Consider the following 15,068-nt stretch of genomic DNA (forward strand, 5'->3'; position numbering starts at 1 on the left):
TCTGGGGCTCTGTCGGGCCAGTGACATCGCTCCGTCTGTTGCGCGCAAACTCGCCTTCGGCTGATCTTACGACCACTGAAGCTCCTCCCCAGCATAAAAAGTATTTGTTCTCAACGTCACGAGTATTCTCTTGTGAGATTCTGTCCAACTCTTATTTACGGATACTGGATTTTTCATTGCTAATTTTGGATTTGTTTGCGTCTAGTTTCCCTCTCCGGTGTTCGGCTTCTGAAGCATCACAGAATAAAAAAAATAAAAAAAAAGGGAAAAAAAGTGCAGAGAGAGAAGAGGAAAGCGAAAGGGATTGACATCCGTGTTAGAAGAAATCAAAGGATCAAATTGCCGACCGTCCTTGGTATCGCTTTGAACAATCCCTTCGATTGCAAATACTCCGATAACTCTCAGTCTGGGTTGCGAGCGACAATGGATGAGCTGCCGTGTCTGCTTCACTTACTCACGTAGCAGCAGTTGGACCTTGCGCTGTCGGACCTTGTTTGCTGTATCGGATATTCCCTAACGCCGCCGCGCTGGGTTCGCGCGAGCATCACCCATTATGACCTCCCAGACACCGCGACGAGAGCGGTCATCTAGCGACAAAGCCCAAGCCATGTTCGTTCCGCAAAGACCGGGTCTTCCAGGTCGAACAATTTCTGCCCCTGCCGGTGGTCTGCATAAACTTGATTCTTCTAAAATGGCGACAGAGACCGGGAATAAGATTGAGCCGTCTGTTATAGAAGAAGAGGAAATCATGACATCCTCCGGAAAGAATGGGGTTCCATCTACCCGTGCTGGCGATGAGGTACAACTAAAACTATTTGTGTTGCAAGATCTGGGAAAGCGCATCGTTCTAACTATGATGCACTGTGCAGACATCGTCGAAGCCAAACTTTCCACTAGTCACCATTGCTGTCGTTGGCCAAGACCAAGTAGGTAAAACAACGTTTATTCAGAGTGCCTTGGATATGAAACAGCCACTTTCGTCACGAGCGACTACGAAGAAGATGTCGTTAGACGGGACTGTGTATCTCGTCCGCCTGCTAGAGATGAACACGAATGAGATAACAATCGGGAATGATGGCCTCTTAGAGTGGCCACGAGTTGGAAACGAATCCCCGTCAGTAGACGGTGCTCTTGTTGTCCATGATGTGACACGTTCTGTGGGTCTCCCTGAACTTACAAGGTTGTTAGGTATGTGGCCCTTCTTTACTATCCCTAGTAATGTCTGCGATTTTATTGTGCTTCGCCAGCGCATTTACTGATTCTATGTATAGACACCTTAGCAGCATTTGCATTCCCATCTGTATTGGTCGCCAGCAAATGCGACATTCAGGCACCGGATGGACCACTCGAGCCTGCGTTGAAGAACTACCAGATTCACAAGACATCCCCGGAATCGCCGCGATCGCAAAAGATGTGTATCTCAATGGTACTACGTGAAGTTATTAACAGTAAATATGGTAAGCCCTACCAACAACGCCATTCCACCACTACTGCAGCACCCTTTATTTCACGCAGCCCTCATAGAGGAGAGGAGAGAACGAGAACAGAAAGAAACTTCTGCACTGTACCGTTGTTTTCTGAATCCCTTTCTCATATTTCTTGGCCAATCCCTTGAGTGGTCCGCCACGTTCTCGCTAGTTCCGTGGCGCGGCCTGAGACTAGCGTTCGCGTCTTCCCTAGTCGACCGCCGATCTTCAGGGTGTAGGCGTCGCGGCGTGCAATCCGCTTTCCGCTGCCTACTACTCGCTGGTTTAAAGCTGACTTGATACTAACATTCTTTTAGACTCCATTGATTACTCGTACTCATTCAAAAAACCCTCTACGCAGGACTGGCATCACAGCCGTGCCAACTCAGAGAACCCCACGGCTGCATTAACTGGAGCCGCGGGCGGCCCCATCACTAGTACCTTTGATCCGGGAGTCGATGGGTATGGTGAAGACCGCCAACCCACCGACCCCTCGAATTCTTCAAACCTGGCGTCCAATGCGCAAGTCTTACGATTCTCCCGGAGCAATACATATCCGGTGCGACCGCATACTCCTCCTTCAGGAGCTCGATTGAATCCACACAAAACATCAACGGCGGAGGAGTCACCGGGAAAGGATGACAGTCGACAGCAACGGCTTCATGCCGCCTGGCGAAATAGCGGTGGCTCAGATGCCTTCAATAGCTTTCTAGATATGGACAACGGAATGGAAGGGCCAGCTAGCGCTCCGTCGAGTCCGGAAGGCAAAGAAAAGGCGTCGAGCGAAGGATCTTCAAATGGATCTTCGAACGATGCCGGATTCACGTTTGATGAACTCGTTGATCGCCTTGTTGCACAACCAATGTCGAAGCAGGACTCCAAATTCGCGTCTATATTCCTCTGCCTTTATCGCAAGTTTGCCGCCCCGTCCACCTTGCTAAATGCACTTATCAACCGATTTGAACGGAACGAGAAGAATTTTACCGATCAACTAACTCGCATTGCGGACCAGTTAAGGTTACTCAATATTATGTCCACCTGGGTATCGGAGTATCCAGGCGACCTAGCTTACCCCAAGACCCGCAAGCGGATCACGGATTTTGTGTCTACTCTGGAAAAGAGCCACTTTTACATGTTTGCCGCAAAGGAGGTTGGATCCTATCTCGAGAATAACGCAGAAGATGATGATGTAGGCTGGCCATTCAGAGATGGCGACGTTGATGAATTTGATGGACACGAGACCTTCCTCAACAACTCCGGTCGAAGCTCACCATCCTTATTCCTTGGCGGATCGACGCTCGACGAAGGCGAGGAGAACGAAGAGGAAGAAGACCCTATATACAACATGAGTGCGTTAGATCTTAGTGAAGGAGCATCTGACCCATCTCCGAAGCTGTCGAACTCGGCTACCTTCGAGAAGCCCGGCACCGTGTCGAGCCAGTCGTTCACGTTTTTGAGCATGGAGGCTGCGCAGAAAGAATCTCAAAGTCTAGAACTTACCCCTCGACTATCATTGTCAAAAATGCAATGGCGGCAGTTCATTGAGATTCCTGATGAAGATTTCGCCCGCGAATTAACCCGGATTGACTGGATCATGTTCAACTCGTTCCGGCCACGGGATCTTGTGCGACATGTCAGTATCTCTGGGCCGGATAAAGACAAGATCAAGAGTTTAAAGCATGTCAATCGGATGATCAAGCAGTTCAATCATCTGGCATTTTTCGTTGCTAGTGTTATCCTCTTCCGAGACAAGCCCAAGCACCGAGCGAAGGCGTTAGAGAAGTTCATGAACGTTGCACAAGTGAGTTCCTGTATCACTTACATTTTCTTCTTGCACTAACCCTCGACCAGAAACTGCGTCGATTAAATAACTATAACTCGCTCGGTGCAGTAATCGCCGGAATCAACGGAACACCAGTGCATCGACTGTCGCAAACGCGCGATTCTGTACCTATCCAAACGCAAAAAGATTTCATGAGGCTGGTTATCCTCATGGGAACACAAAAGAGCCACTTTGCATATCGCCTAGCATGGGACAATACTTTCTCAGAAAGGATCCCATTCCTACCACTCCACCGGCGAGATCTGGTCTCCGCTGAAGAGGGGAACAGAACATTTGTAGGAGACAACAAGTCTAGGATCAACTGGCGGAAATTTGAGGTGATGGGGGAGGTTGTATTGGGTATTCAGCGCAGTCAGAAGACGCCTTATCCTCATCTGCAGAGGTATGAGGATGCAGCCCGGCTGATACTCGATATCAAGTTATCAGGTGACGATGAGGTTAGTTTTTATCCCCTTTCCACATTGCATCTCTGCAATTTGCTGACCTGCTTAGGATTTATATGCACGCAGTTCCCAGGTCGAGCCCTCCGCTGGCGGCGAGACGGGACGCAAAAAGTTCGGCTGGTTACGGTCGTAAAGGCGCGCGTGATGGAACATTTCCCTGGTCTCATATTTCTGTTGTCATCCCTGTCCATGAGGGTAACGATTCCATGACCCAGTCATACACTTGTACTGACGAGATGCCTGATGAATGATGACGATCGTCTGGTCTATGATGTACATACATACATATTGACATGTCTAAATATATTACTATATTACTGCTACACCCAACATAGCTTTATCTCTATCCACATAACTTGCCCCAGTAGTATCACGTGACCACGTAGAGATAGTAGACACAAGTAAAACAACCATCACCGAAGGATCCACCAAAACCATCAAACCAAATAAGCTCCTCAACAACACCTCCCAAATCGTCCAATACAAACAAAAGGCAAAGAACCAAAAACCAAACGTGACACCCCTTGACTAAAACGAAGAAACCACAAAATGTCCCTCCAAGCCCAGGCAAGATCAACCTACCGCGCCCTCCTCCGCGAACTTCCACGCCGCAGCCTCTCAAACCCAACACCTCTCCACAACCGCATCCGCGAGCTCTACCGCGACCAGATTAAATCGGCGGATGAAGAAACGCTGCATGCTCATATCCAGGAGGCGGAGCAGGTGGCGCAGTATGCACGCGCGCAGCGCCAATATCTTGGGCTTGTTGAACGGTATAACCCGGGCATGACGATGGATGAGCAAGAGAAGATTAGACTTACGGCTAGGCGGGTTGGGTTGAATCTGCCTATTGAAGCTAAGGATCAGAAGGAGGAGTGAATTTGGTTTAGGGGTATACTGGTTACACAGGGGGGATGGGGGATATGGTGGGAAAAGGAAATGTTATATGGTAGACTTGGGGGTTTATATATATGTGGAGTTTGGGTGTCTTGTATGATTGTGTGACTGTGTCATTTATAGATTGTATATTATTCTATGGTATCTGACTGACTGACTATATAATTCATGTGGAGTCCGTTCATTCATTGTGCGTCTGTCTTCGTGATGTCTTTGGTTTTGCACCATGTATATATAGTAGGCCGTGCGGTGTCGCGGAGGGTACTCTCTGCGCTGGATGACGGGCCTTATATGTGGACGGCATTTGTCGGCTAGTGGGGACAGCTGTAGGCTGTACATGTGTCTGGATGGAGTGACCAGGGGATCTACGACGGAAAGAACTGGTTGATATCAGGTTGACTGTATCAGCCACCCAGTTGGACCCGTTCCATCTGTCGCATGAGTGTGCTGCTGCTCTCTTCATCTTCTAACCCCACGCCAACTTCGATCGCCGTCTTGGGCCGGTTCTTATTCAGCCCTTCGAGCAGGGTGCATGCCTTGCAAATCTTCTGACTCGATATATATCCACACCGCTCGCATGTGCCCATCGTTTGTGTCTTGATAGTCTTCTGCGTTGAGCCCTTGGTCCCCTTGTTCTGCTTCTTACGAGGGAGGGGAACACTCTGTGCTGGCAGCTTGATCTCAACTTCTCTCGACTCCGCCGCTTCATCATCAGCCAACTTCTTTTCCATCTCCGCCATTTCGCCACCACGCGTCCGGCCATTCTGGCTTCCACATCCACCAGCCGATTCATCATCTGCAGATCTAGCACAGGTTTTACCCTTAACCTCCGCAGGGACAAGCTCCGCCATGTCCTCCCCACTCTTAACAATATCCAAGATCGAGCTGGGCCGGATCTTCTCCAAATCCTTAATCAGCGTCCGCGCACTACCTCGAAATGCCTCAGGCGAGTAGATACACTCGGTACTGAAGTAATCCAGCTGCTTATGGTGGGCATAGAGCACAATCTCCTTCTCATACGCATACTTCAAAGGCTTACTGCGCTTAATATCCGACGCAGCCGAATCTGTGACGATACTCGTACCCCTCGACAAGCGCGGCAAATCACCCCGCAACAGGTTCATCATAACCGTCTCCGCAACATCATCCGCATTATGCCCCGTAACAACATGCTTGATGCCCAATCGCGCCGCACCACGGTCTAGCGCCTGGCGTCGGAACACCCCACAGTATGTGCAGTTGCCTTTCTTGCCCACTTGCGCCACGACCTGGTCCATCGTCCACCCGTATAACTCGTCGTACCCGACAATCTCCAGTGGCATGTCATATTGCTCTGCATTGCGTTTGACTGTCTCTAGACTGTCGTCACGATAACCTTTGATTCCCTCGTCGATGGAGAGAAGGCAGAGATCGAGGCTATAATTGTAGCGTTCGTTTAGGGTCTTCAGGACGGAGGCAAGGACGGTGCTGTCTTTTCCACCGCTGGCACCGATGGCGACCCTTTCGCCGGGGTAAAAGAGGGAGGTGCTGGTGATTGTTTCGTGGACTTCGGTTTCGAAAACGTTGAGGAAACAGGTTCGGCACAGCTTTTCGCGGTTCTTTGGCCGGACGATTACTGCCCGGTTGGTTTGGCAGTGGAAACAAGGTGAGGGCGCCATTTTGAATTGATTTTTGAGAATTAATTCAAATTGGCTTCGGGGTTGGAGGGGAAGAAAATCAGTGATAATCGATAACCATGATAGGCTTGTGAGTTTGCTTTGTTTGCATTGCGGAGACGAAAAAAAAAATTCAAATTTGTAGCAAACAAAAATACGCAGAACAAGAAAGGTTCCATTGCACGGAAAAATATAATCACGGTTGGATTCTAATGAAAAATCTTGGTATCGCTATACCTATAATATACATAATCATGACCCAATCACATCTAGATATTAAGGTTGTTGTAAGAGAGTACAAGAAACACCGAGAGGACTTTACAGCTTCCCCTTGAACAAGTTGGCGATCATCTCCCGGCCCGTGATTCTAGAAGTAGCCCACAGGGTAGGGAAATCCAGAGTGCTGGAGAAAGTATCGGCATATCCGAAGAAGAGCATAGGAGGGATCCAGCCACGGGCGTATTCCAGCGCGAAGCAGGACTCATCCATCTTGTATTGCTTCACCTCACCACGTTTGAGGTGGTGCACGCTGCCCTGAGGGTAGACCTCAGGTTCGTAGGATCCAGGGACATAGGCAAGCTGAGTACCCTGAAGGATGTTGAAGTAATCATCCGCAGTGTGACGGCCAGTGTGACCTTCGGTGCCGATTGCGGTTCCTGAATTCCGACGTGGTTAGCAAGAGGGGCATTGTATGGGCGCGCCGTTGGAAATGGGTCTGGATAAAGGGGGAGATGTGGAGAGGAAAGAGTTCGAGAGCCGCACCAAAAATAATCAAGTACTCCGTGATACCTGGTTGAAAGTTAGCAATTTGTAGGAGTCGGAGGACGGAAAAAGGAGATAGATTCCGCTTACTAGCATGAATAATATACATGGCACCCATGGCACCACCGGCGTTGTTGAACACCCATTCCTCTTCCTTGTTCAGGTGGTTTCCGGGGACCTTCTCATCTAGCTCCGAGACAATGTAATTTACAACGGCGCGAGTATCGTTTCCATGTGTAGCAATTGCACGCTGAGAGAGGTCATGCAACTGGCCGGGTTCAAAGATGTAAAACTGCTCGAGACGCGCGTTGAGGTAATTGTACAGGCCGGCCAGAACGGCCAGTAAGGTGGCCAAGAGAGTGAGAGTACGCATGAGGAACGAATTGGATCAAACGGGGTTTCAGAGGAATTAGTTCGGCGACAGGAGATAGAAGGAATGTTAATTGAATCGGAGAAGTCAGATGGATCAGGAACGACAATAACAAACGTCGGTGGCCGCGGAGTGCGGCACCGAAAGGGCTTAGCGCAACCCCGATTGGGTGTCTTAGCCTTGTGGGGATTCTTTTACTGGAAAGGCTCCATCCATTCTTCTACTCTATTTCTTGCAAAACTACTCCGGAGTATCCCCTGACCATCAATGACTACCGGTATCACATTTTACGAATGCCGACTCAGCAAGGTCACTCTCGGGAAATCTTTCTGTTGGCGAGATTTCTTATATTAGGCTATATCTGGCGCATCGTTCCTGCAAAATCACTTTCAAGACGGAGCTGTCTCCGTCCGGCTGGCATGTAGATCGTCATTGTGCAGTCTTCTTCATTAAAAAAAATGACCAATGTCATCCAACCTGTCTCTCCGATGTTCACCCGTATAGTGGCTCACCGGATAATTAATTTCCTTTCCGATAATTGATGGAGTTGCCTGTCTCAGGATGAAGAACTTTAACTCCATGGCTCCACGCTTCAGCGGGTCCGCCGGATACTTCAAACACCGGCGCATCGCATTCAACGCTTGATTTAGGCCACCATTCAGCGCTCGTCCCCTCTGGCACAGGGGCTCAATCCTCTAATCCCAACATGCCGAATTAACCGGAGATTAGACCACGGTTCAGTGTGTTTCTAGCTGAGGTATCCGATATGAGGGTCAAAGTGCCACCAAAAGAGCAGGTATATATACCGGCTTCTAGCTCCGGATCGTCAGCCAAAGGTGTCTATCCAACGACGAACTAAAAACCTAGACATTAAGTTTGAGCCATCACTTGATATATTCAAAATGAAGTTCCTCTCTCCTCTTATTCTCAGCTCTCTCGCCTCAGCTGCCGCCCTCAACCGCCGGGCGGATATGTGTGGCCAATGGGACACCACCACTACCGACAAGTTCACTTTGTACAATAACCTCTGGGGCGAGGGCAATGCGGACAGTGGTAGCCAATGCACCGGCCTCGATTCGGATAACGGAAACACCATTGCCTGGCACACCAGCTGGAGCTGGACCGGTGGAGCCGGCCAGGTCAAGAGCTTCGCCAATGCTGCCTACACCTTCGAGGCCACTCAGCTGAGCCAGCTAAGCAGCATCCCCAGCACATGGAAGTGGCAGTATGTCGTCATATCAACTAAATGTGTTTGGTTGGGCACTAACCTTTCCTAGGAACACTGGCTCTGACGTTGTTGCTGATGTCGCATATGACCTCTTCACTTCGTCCAGCGCAGATGGAGATGAGGAGTACGAGATCATGATCTGGTTGGCAGCCTTGGGCGGTGCTGGTCCTATCTCGTCGACCGGTTCTACTATTGCTACCCCCACCGTGGGCGGACAGAGCTGGTCCTTGTACAGTGGTCCCAACGGCCAGATGACAGTTTTCAGCTTCGTCGCCTCATCCACGACCGAGGACTTCTCGGCTGACCTGAATGATTTCCTCAAGTATCTGCAGGAGGAACAGGGCTTGCCTTCCAGCCAATACCTGACCCATGTGCAGGCGGGTACTGAGCCCTTCAGCGGAAGCGACGTCAAGTTCACCACCTCTTCCTACTCTGTGTCTGTTGCCTAATCGCCATCCTGCCAACTAGGTTGATGACGGTTTTGTAAATAGTTTGAGGCGATGCTAGGCGCCGTGTTTCAGGGACCGTCAGGGATAGCGGGATGAATGGAGGGGAAAAGGTTCGGGATATACATACCTCAGGAAGGAGACTGAATCATTCCGTGTTTTGACGAGAGGGGTACAGGCTGTCTGTTGCCTGGTTTATTGTGAATATCTGTGATTGTCTTCTTCTACCCGCTCGCTCCAGTGGAGCTGAGGCGTCTAGCTTGTTGAGTATATAGGTTTTATTTAGAAATCAAGATCGAAAACATCTAAATATAAATTCCCGGCGTCTAATGAGACAGTCGAATGGGACGAAACGTTTGAAGTGGTGCCGTATAAATATAGAAAGGCAACTAGCTTGTACTAGTAGATCAGGGACGACCCAAGTAAGATAGTATCTATCTTAAGATCTCAAGACGAGGGATTGCAGCGTCTGCACCCCCGGCGCTTAAACGCCTGCAGGAACCAAACCCAATCAAACCAACCAAACCGCCCAACCTCAGGCTCCAAACCTCCACTTCTGTAGTAAACCTGTGACCAACAGTACATTTTCCAGGCATCAATCAACACCAACCCCAGGAGAAGATCATCACTAGTCACTCCTTCTCCGGCATAGGGAGCATGACGCACCCCTCGGGTGTCAATTGTCAGGAATCGTACGCTATCCTGTCATACATACCATCGCATGATTTTTTGACAGGAAGCGCGCCATAGGATCGTGCGAACTCCCGCCACGATGTAGGGGGAAAAAAACGCGATCGCCGAAATAGGCCTTCGTGGCGAGCCATCCACTTGACGAGAAAATGGTCTAACCCTTGATTGAATCATATCTCGTGTTCGGAGATCTGATTGACGGAGAGCTTATTGCCAATCATCCACCCCCCTGGGGTCGCGCGCCAAATGAGATCATGGGGGAGTGGATGGCCGGTATGCACGATGCGCGTCCAACCGCCGTCCTTGCATAGCAATTGCCAGCCTTCACCTCTGGACCACTGAACCACTGAAACTAACTATCCACTAGCAGGGGATGTCTTGCCCTCACTCTGAGTTTCTGATAGATACTTATATTCAGTCAGTCACTCGCTACCATTGTTCAGCATGGCATTCGCACACTTCAAGCTTTCTCTCTCTCATTCTCTTTTTATATATCGATCGGTCGGTCTCTTCATAGGTCTTTCCTTATCGTATTCTCTCTATTAGTTGATCGATTTGATTATCACTGAATTAATTTTTTTTTCCCCGTCTAATATTGTCTCACCGTGCCTCAGTGCCGCCGCTCCATACTTCGGAAGGTGATCCATCAGGTTGACACGACAACCTCTACATTCCTCTTACTCCTGCTGGCAGGAATTTTCGCGACTCTACCAAATATATCTAGTTTCACATTCCTTAGATTTTGTCTACAAGGCAAACATTGCCTCTTTTTATCCGTTGCTCTCGCTCTGTTCTGTTCCCCTCTTTCCTTCTACTAAATGCACACCATGACCTACCCCCCGTTCTATACCACCACCACAATGGAGCAAGTCAGCCAACCTGATCAAATGAACCACTTCCAACATCTCAATCGAATCGCTCTCCATGAGTTTGTCCGACTACCGGTCTCTCGTGAGATGGTGGCACATCTAGCGATGCAAGCCTCTCAGGTCATCCGTTGCGAACCTCATGTGACCACGGCCAGCGCTCATGGCCAACCAACACCTCCTAGTACACCTCCATTAGATGCGGTTGATACTCAACTTCCGCCTTTGCCCTCAGTCGAAATGTTTATTGCTTCACTAGTCACCCGCTCTCAGGTTCAGGTTCCTACCCTGATGACCTCCCTGGTCTACCTGGCCCGTTTGCGTGCTCGTCTCCCGCCTGTCGCAAAGGGCATGCGCTGCACTGTGCATCGCATCTTTCTTGCTTCCCTCATCTTGGCAGCCAAGAACCTAAATGACTCTAGCCCGAAGAACAAGCATTGGGCCCGGTATACTACCGTCAAGGGCTATGACGGGTTTGCCTTCTCCCTCCCAGAGGTCAACCTGATGGAGCGACAGCTTCTGTTCCTGCTGGATTGGGATACTCGCGTTACTGAAGACGATCTCTACTGTCACCTCGAACCATTTTTGGCACCCATTCGTTACCGCTACCAGGTTCAAGAACGTGAAGCCGAGATGCGCCAGCCCCGCGAATGGCGCCGTCTTCAGGCCTCCGCTGAACTCCTTGCTTGTCGCCTTCGTCGTCAGAAACTGGAAGCTCGCCTCGAGGCTCGTCGATCAGACTCTGTACATCGCCGTCAGCGATTACCCGCGAGCCCGGCATCATCTGCATCGCTGTCTTCCATGTCATCCAACGCATCACCAGCGTCCTTAGCGGACAATGATCGCCACAAGCCCTATCGTCCGCGGAGGCGCCCGTCGACCCGCAGTGGTGCTTCTGTCTCACCTCCATCTGCGCAGGATGTGCCGTCATTGACCCGAGTGGATACGGTGCCTTCGTTGAGCTCGCGTGCGTCTAGCATTGCGCCAAGCTCCCGAAATGCTACTCCAGCTAGTCTGCGCACATCTAGCTCGATCACCAGCATGGAAGCTGATATTAGAGTAGTTGATGGAGCGCGTAGCCCATCTATCAGCTGTGGATACGTTCCGGTATCTTCCATGATGGCGTCCAACCCTAAGCTGGAAGAAATTCAGCAGCCTACCAAGAAGGTTCGGATGAACGGACATGCTGGGCACACCGGATTCGTCGCTCGATTCCTGGCCTCTGCCGCGGGTTCTTACATGGGTGGGCGCATGCGCTCTCACGTTTAACCATCTTATCTCCTAGCTGAGCTGGTCTTAGCTATTGATTAATACTCTCGTCTTTCCCTTCCATCCTAGCACCCCGCTGTTACCTTGAATGATAATTTGCTTCTCATGTCTTGCAAGAAAAGTGTCCCCTCTGATGTCCAGCAATACCCCCGGTAGGTCTACGTTCGTTCATTAATGCATTGCATTGGCGTTGTTATTTTTTTTACTACATTTTTCTATTTATGTTTATGCCAACTTTCGTTCATAACTCCGATTTCCTGGGACACTTTCGTTGGTACACATTGCTTAGATATCACGCACTACACAAATCTGTTATTCATGTATGTATGATGCCCTCACCTACAGACTAGTTTATGCTATAATAAAATGCTCTTATACCACATTCTATAAATAGATATCCGAGTCGCCCTGTTCGTATCTCAGAAGCACTCTCTAAGCGAGCACCTAATCTCTGCACACCTTGCATTACCCATGCTATACTGTGTATGGACACAGTACACCCCTCTCAGCGCGTCGATCCCCAATCGACAATGATCAACAAAAACAAGCCGTGCCAGGAATTTCAACCGCCACGCCCCAGCAACAGCGTATGCGCACCACATTAGTCAAGGAATGCGAACCGCACGTTCTAGAATATAGTAGATCCATCGGAGCTGAGAAGCACCTCATACGAGGAATTCCCTCGCGGACGATCAATGTGTTGATCGATATAAAAATATATATATGTACAAGGGGAGTGGGGTTCACATTCTGCGCTTTGGGGTTTGGTTTAGCAGTTGGTGGTTCTAGATTTTGGTCTTATCCCCCTTTACTTCGGGATGTTTTTGTAGAGATGAGAGATATCATGGGTGGGGTTGATTGATGCTAAGGTTTTCATTTTAACCGCCAACATTCATGACTGTGGTATTTTTTCTTCACTTTTGCATATAATTCTTTGCTTCTTGCGTCTGTGCCTTTTATATGGCTGGGGCTTCCCAGCTGTCGCGTTTGATTTTCATCAGGTTGGACTGTTTGTGTGGGAAGCTTACTTCGCCTTCTTTGTAGAAGCCTGCTTTTTGGAGGTAGTCGAGGACCCTTTTTTTGTTGTTTTGTCGTTAGTTTCTTTCTGTGAGCATATCGCTGAGTTATGAAAGGGATAACTTACTTTGTGTTGTCCACTCGAGGTTCTAGCATGACTGTCTCAGTGCGTTGGTCTGAGAGCCAGCAGTAGTGCACCAAGGCGCTCAGCCAGATTTGCACCCGGTGCGCACCGCGGTACTCCTGCTCTCCGACTAGCAGGTGGATCCCCCGGTCGTAATTGCCGGCGCCCCCGATGAGTTGTCCCAGTCGGTCTTCTTTGACCCAGTAGATCTCGAAGTATCCGAAGGGTTTGCCGTCCCAGCATCCGATAACCGGGAAGCTATGTCGGCTTTTCAGGTTGTTGCGAAGGAATTCCTCCTGGTGGGAGATTGGTCCGGCCTCTCCCCATGCTGCGCTGACTCTTGGGTCGTTCATCCACTTGTGCAGGTAGTCGAGGTCCGAAGGCGTGTTCGAGACCACTGGGTCACTGGTTGAGGCTGAAGAGGTATGTGCTTTACTGGGTGCTCCTCCTGGAGCCTGAGTCTTCTGTGAAGGGAGATATGGGATACGGAATGAGAGATATTGCCCGACGCTGGGAATGTATCGAATGTAGAATACATCTCCCTGGTGCGGTGGCTTGGGCCTGATGGGGTGTCGGACTCCATTTGTGAAGGTGTACTGAGTAGCTGGCGGGGGATAGTAAGTTGGAAGATTGGTACTAGAGGCAAACGGCCCTTCGTTGGGTGCGTAGTGGCTAGTGTCGCTGGGGGGAGGACCGGAATCAGCGAGGTACATCGTCTCACGGGTTGGAGACGACAACTGGCGGGTATGATGCGAAGAGCCGGGTACATTCTGCCCCGTATTCAAAGGGCTCAAAGAGAAGACGAAAAGACGGGGATCGATCTGCCAGAAAGAGCGTCGGCTCACGAACATCGACTCCCATGACTCGTTATCGAAGGCATCCGGCCCCACGGATGAATCCTCGGTGGCAACCAGCCCCATCCGTTCCAGCTTCTGAAGCACGTTTCGTCCCTTGAAGATGCCCTCGCGCTTGATATTGACCCGCCATTCGCCCTTCGGTCTACCCGCCACGGGTGTGCGCGACGAAGCCTCCGTCTCAAGGTGGAGGTCAGGTTCGGGCTCGTGGAAGTACCACCAGAGTGTAACCCAGAGCATCATGGCGATCTGGCGAGAAGCAGAGATAGCGGGTTTATATTCGCTGTTTGCAGGACTGACGATGGCTGAGAGGTACAGGCAATCGTCGCGCAACGTCGGTGCTGTGAATCGAGAGCTGTGCGACTGGTCGTCACCCTTTCCTCCGGCTTCACGAGCCCGGTCAGGCGCTCCATCAGACTTCTCCTTTTCCTGAGTATGCTGTCTGGTGTACAGGACGATCGTCCATCCAGGAGGGAGTAAGGAGCGATCCAAGTGTGCATCGTGGATCCTGAAGGTGAAGCCCCCGAACACAGGCGAGACTGAGATTAACTGCCCATTGGGCAAGTGGCAGACGTTGTTGCGCATGGCGAGGGATGACCTTTCTAGCCAGGCCAAAGGAATGAGGATATGGGGAGAAGAGACAGATGAAGGACCGACAGGCCTTAAGAAAGGTGTGCAGGATTCAAAAAAGGACTGGCGTGGAGACGAGTGGGATGATCCTCCCTCTTGCCCCTCATCGCAGCCAACTGATCTCCCCGCTAAAAGGGAAAAAAAAAAAAAAAAAAAAGGAAAGAAAAGATCTAATCAATCAGTCAACCAAACTATGAAAATTGCAGATCAGCAACATTGTTTGATTAGGATCACCACGCCGATATTCCTCCGACAAAGTCCATACCCACGCCGGAAGGATGTAACTGTGTAAATGTTTTCCAGTTCAGAGATTAATTAAATCCTGCACAAGAAAATGGATTTACAAATGGATGACGCAACAACATTAAGCTTTCCCCATCGAACCCCGACTTCAAAAGGATTTTTGTTTTAAAAAAAAAGACAAAAAAAAACATAAGCCATCCATTGGGTATGGTAATAGTAGTAATAAATTAAACTACACAGGAAAAGAAAATACACGCGAGAAGAA

General features: G+C 49.9%; 7 protein-coding genes across 7 annotated transcripts; 5 read left to right on the top strand and 2 right to left on the bottom strand.

The window, feature by feature from the left end:
• The first annotated feature begins 159 nt into the window (after positions 1–159).
• On the top strand, positions 160–4,077 carry BDV27DRAFT_129389 (putative Ras guanyl-nucleotide exchange factor RasGEF). Its single transcript, XM_032067179.1, has 6 exons — positions 160–799; positions 870–1,188; positions 1,272–1,457; positions 1,784–3,267; positions 3,318–3,746; positions 3,802–4,077. The coding sequence occupies exons 1-6, from the start codon at positions 554–556 to the stop codon at positions 3,883–3,885; spliced, it is 2,748 nt and encodes a 915-aa protein (XP_031926954.1). The 5' UTR covers positions 160–553; the 3' UTR covers positions 3,886–4,077.
• A 124-nt stretch (positions 4,078–4,201) lies between these two features.
• On the top strand, positions 4,202–4,758 carry BDV27DRAFT_129391 (LYR motif-containing protein). The gene has a single exon (XM_032067180.1). It carries the CDS (start codon positions 4,302–4,304, stop codon positions 4,629–4,631), a length of 330 nt encoding a protein of 109 aa, XP_031926955.1. The 5' UTR covers positions 4,202–4,301; the 3' UTR covers positions 4,632–4,758.
• A 295-nt stretch (positions 4,759–5,053) lies between these two features.
• On the bottom strand, positions 5,054–7,439 carry BDV27DRAFT_145795 (putative PP-loop ATPase superfamily protein; the record flags this gene model as incomplete). Its single annotated transcript, XM_032070461.1, has 3 exons — positions 5,054–6,176; positions 6,627–6,960; positions 7,157–7,439. The coding sequence occupies 3 exons, from the start codon at positions 7,437–7,439 to the stop codon at positions 5,054–5,056; spliced, it is 1,740 nt and encodes a 579-aa protein (XP_031926956.1).
• A 222-nt stretch (positions 7,440–7,661) lies between these two features.
• xgeA (putative endoglucanase) lies at positions 7,662–9,464 on the top strand. The gene is made up of 2 exons (XM_032067181.1): positions 7,662–8,661; positions 8,714–9,464. Exons 1-2 carry the CDS (start codon positions 8,339–8,341, stop codon positions 9,111–9,113), a joined length of 723 nt encoding a protein of 240 aa, XP_031926957.1. The 5' UTR covers positions 7,662–8,338; the 3' UTR covers positions 9,114–9,464.
• Positions 9,465–10,627: 1,163 nt separating this feature from the next.
• On the top strand, positions 10,628–11,935 carry BDV27DRAFT_145797 (cyclin family protein; the record flags this gene model as incomplete). Its single annotated transcript, XM_032070462.1, has 1 exon — positions 10,628–11,935. One exon carries the CDS (start codon positions 10,628–10,630, stop codon positions 11,933–11,935), a length of 1,308 nt encoding a protein of 435 aa, XP_031926958.1.
• An 87-nt stretch (positions 11,936–12,022) lies between these two features.
• Positions 12,023–12,674, top strand: BDV27DRAFT_3486 (uncharacterized protein). The gene is made up of 2 exons (XM_032076387.1): positions 12,023–12,255; positions 12,330–12,674. Exons 1-2 carry the CDS (start codon positions 12,110–12,112, stop codon positions 12,538–12,540), a joined length of 357 nt encoding a protein of 118 aa, XP_031926959.1. The 5' UTR covers positions 12,023–12,109; the 3' UTR covers positions 12,541–12,674.
• A 217-nt stretch (positions 12,675–12,891) lies between these two features.
• On the bottom strand, positions 12,892–14,515 carry BDV27DRAFT_158412 (GNAT family N-acetyltransferase; the record flags this gene model as incomplete). Its single annotated transcript, XM_032072675.1, has 2 exons — positions 12,892–13,009; positions 13,080–14,515. The coding sequence occupies 2 exons, from the start codon at positions 14,513–14,515 to the stop codon at positions 12,892–12,894; spliced, it is 1,554 nt and encodes a 517-aa protein (XP_031926960.1).
• Positions 14,516–15,068: the final 553 nt, after the last annotated feature.

The sequence above is a fragment of the Aspergillus caelatus genome (genome assembly GCF_009193585.1).
Source record: "Aspergillus caelatus strain CBS 763.97 unplaced genomic scaffold BDV27scaffold_103, whole genome shotgun sequence".
NCBI classification, from domain to species: Eukaryota; Fungi; Ascomycota; class Eurotiomycetes; order Eurotiales; family Aspergillaceae; genus Aspergillus; species Aspergillus caelatus.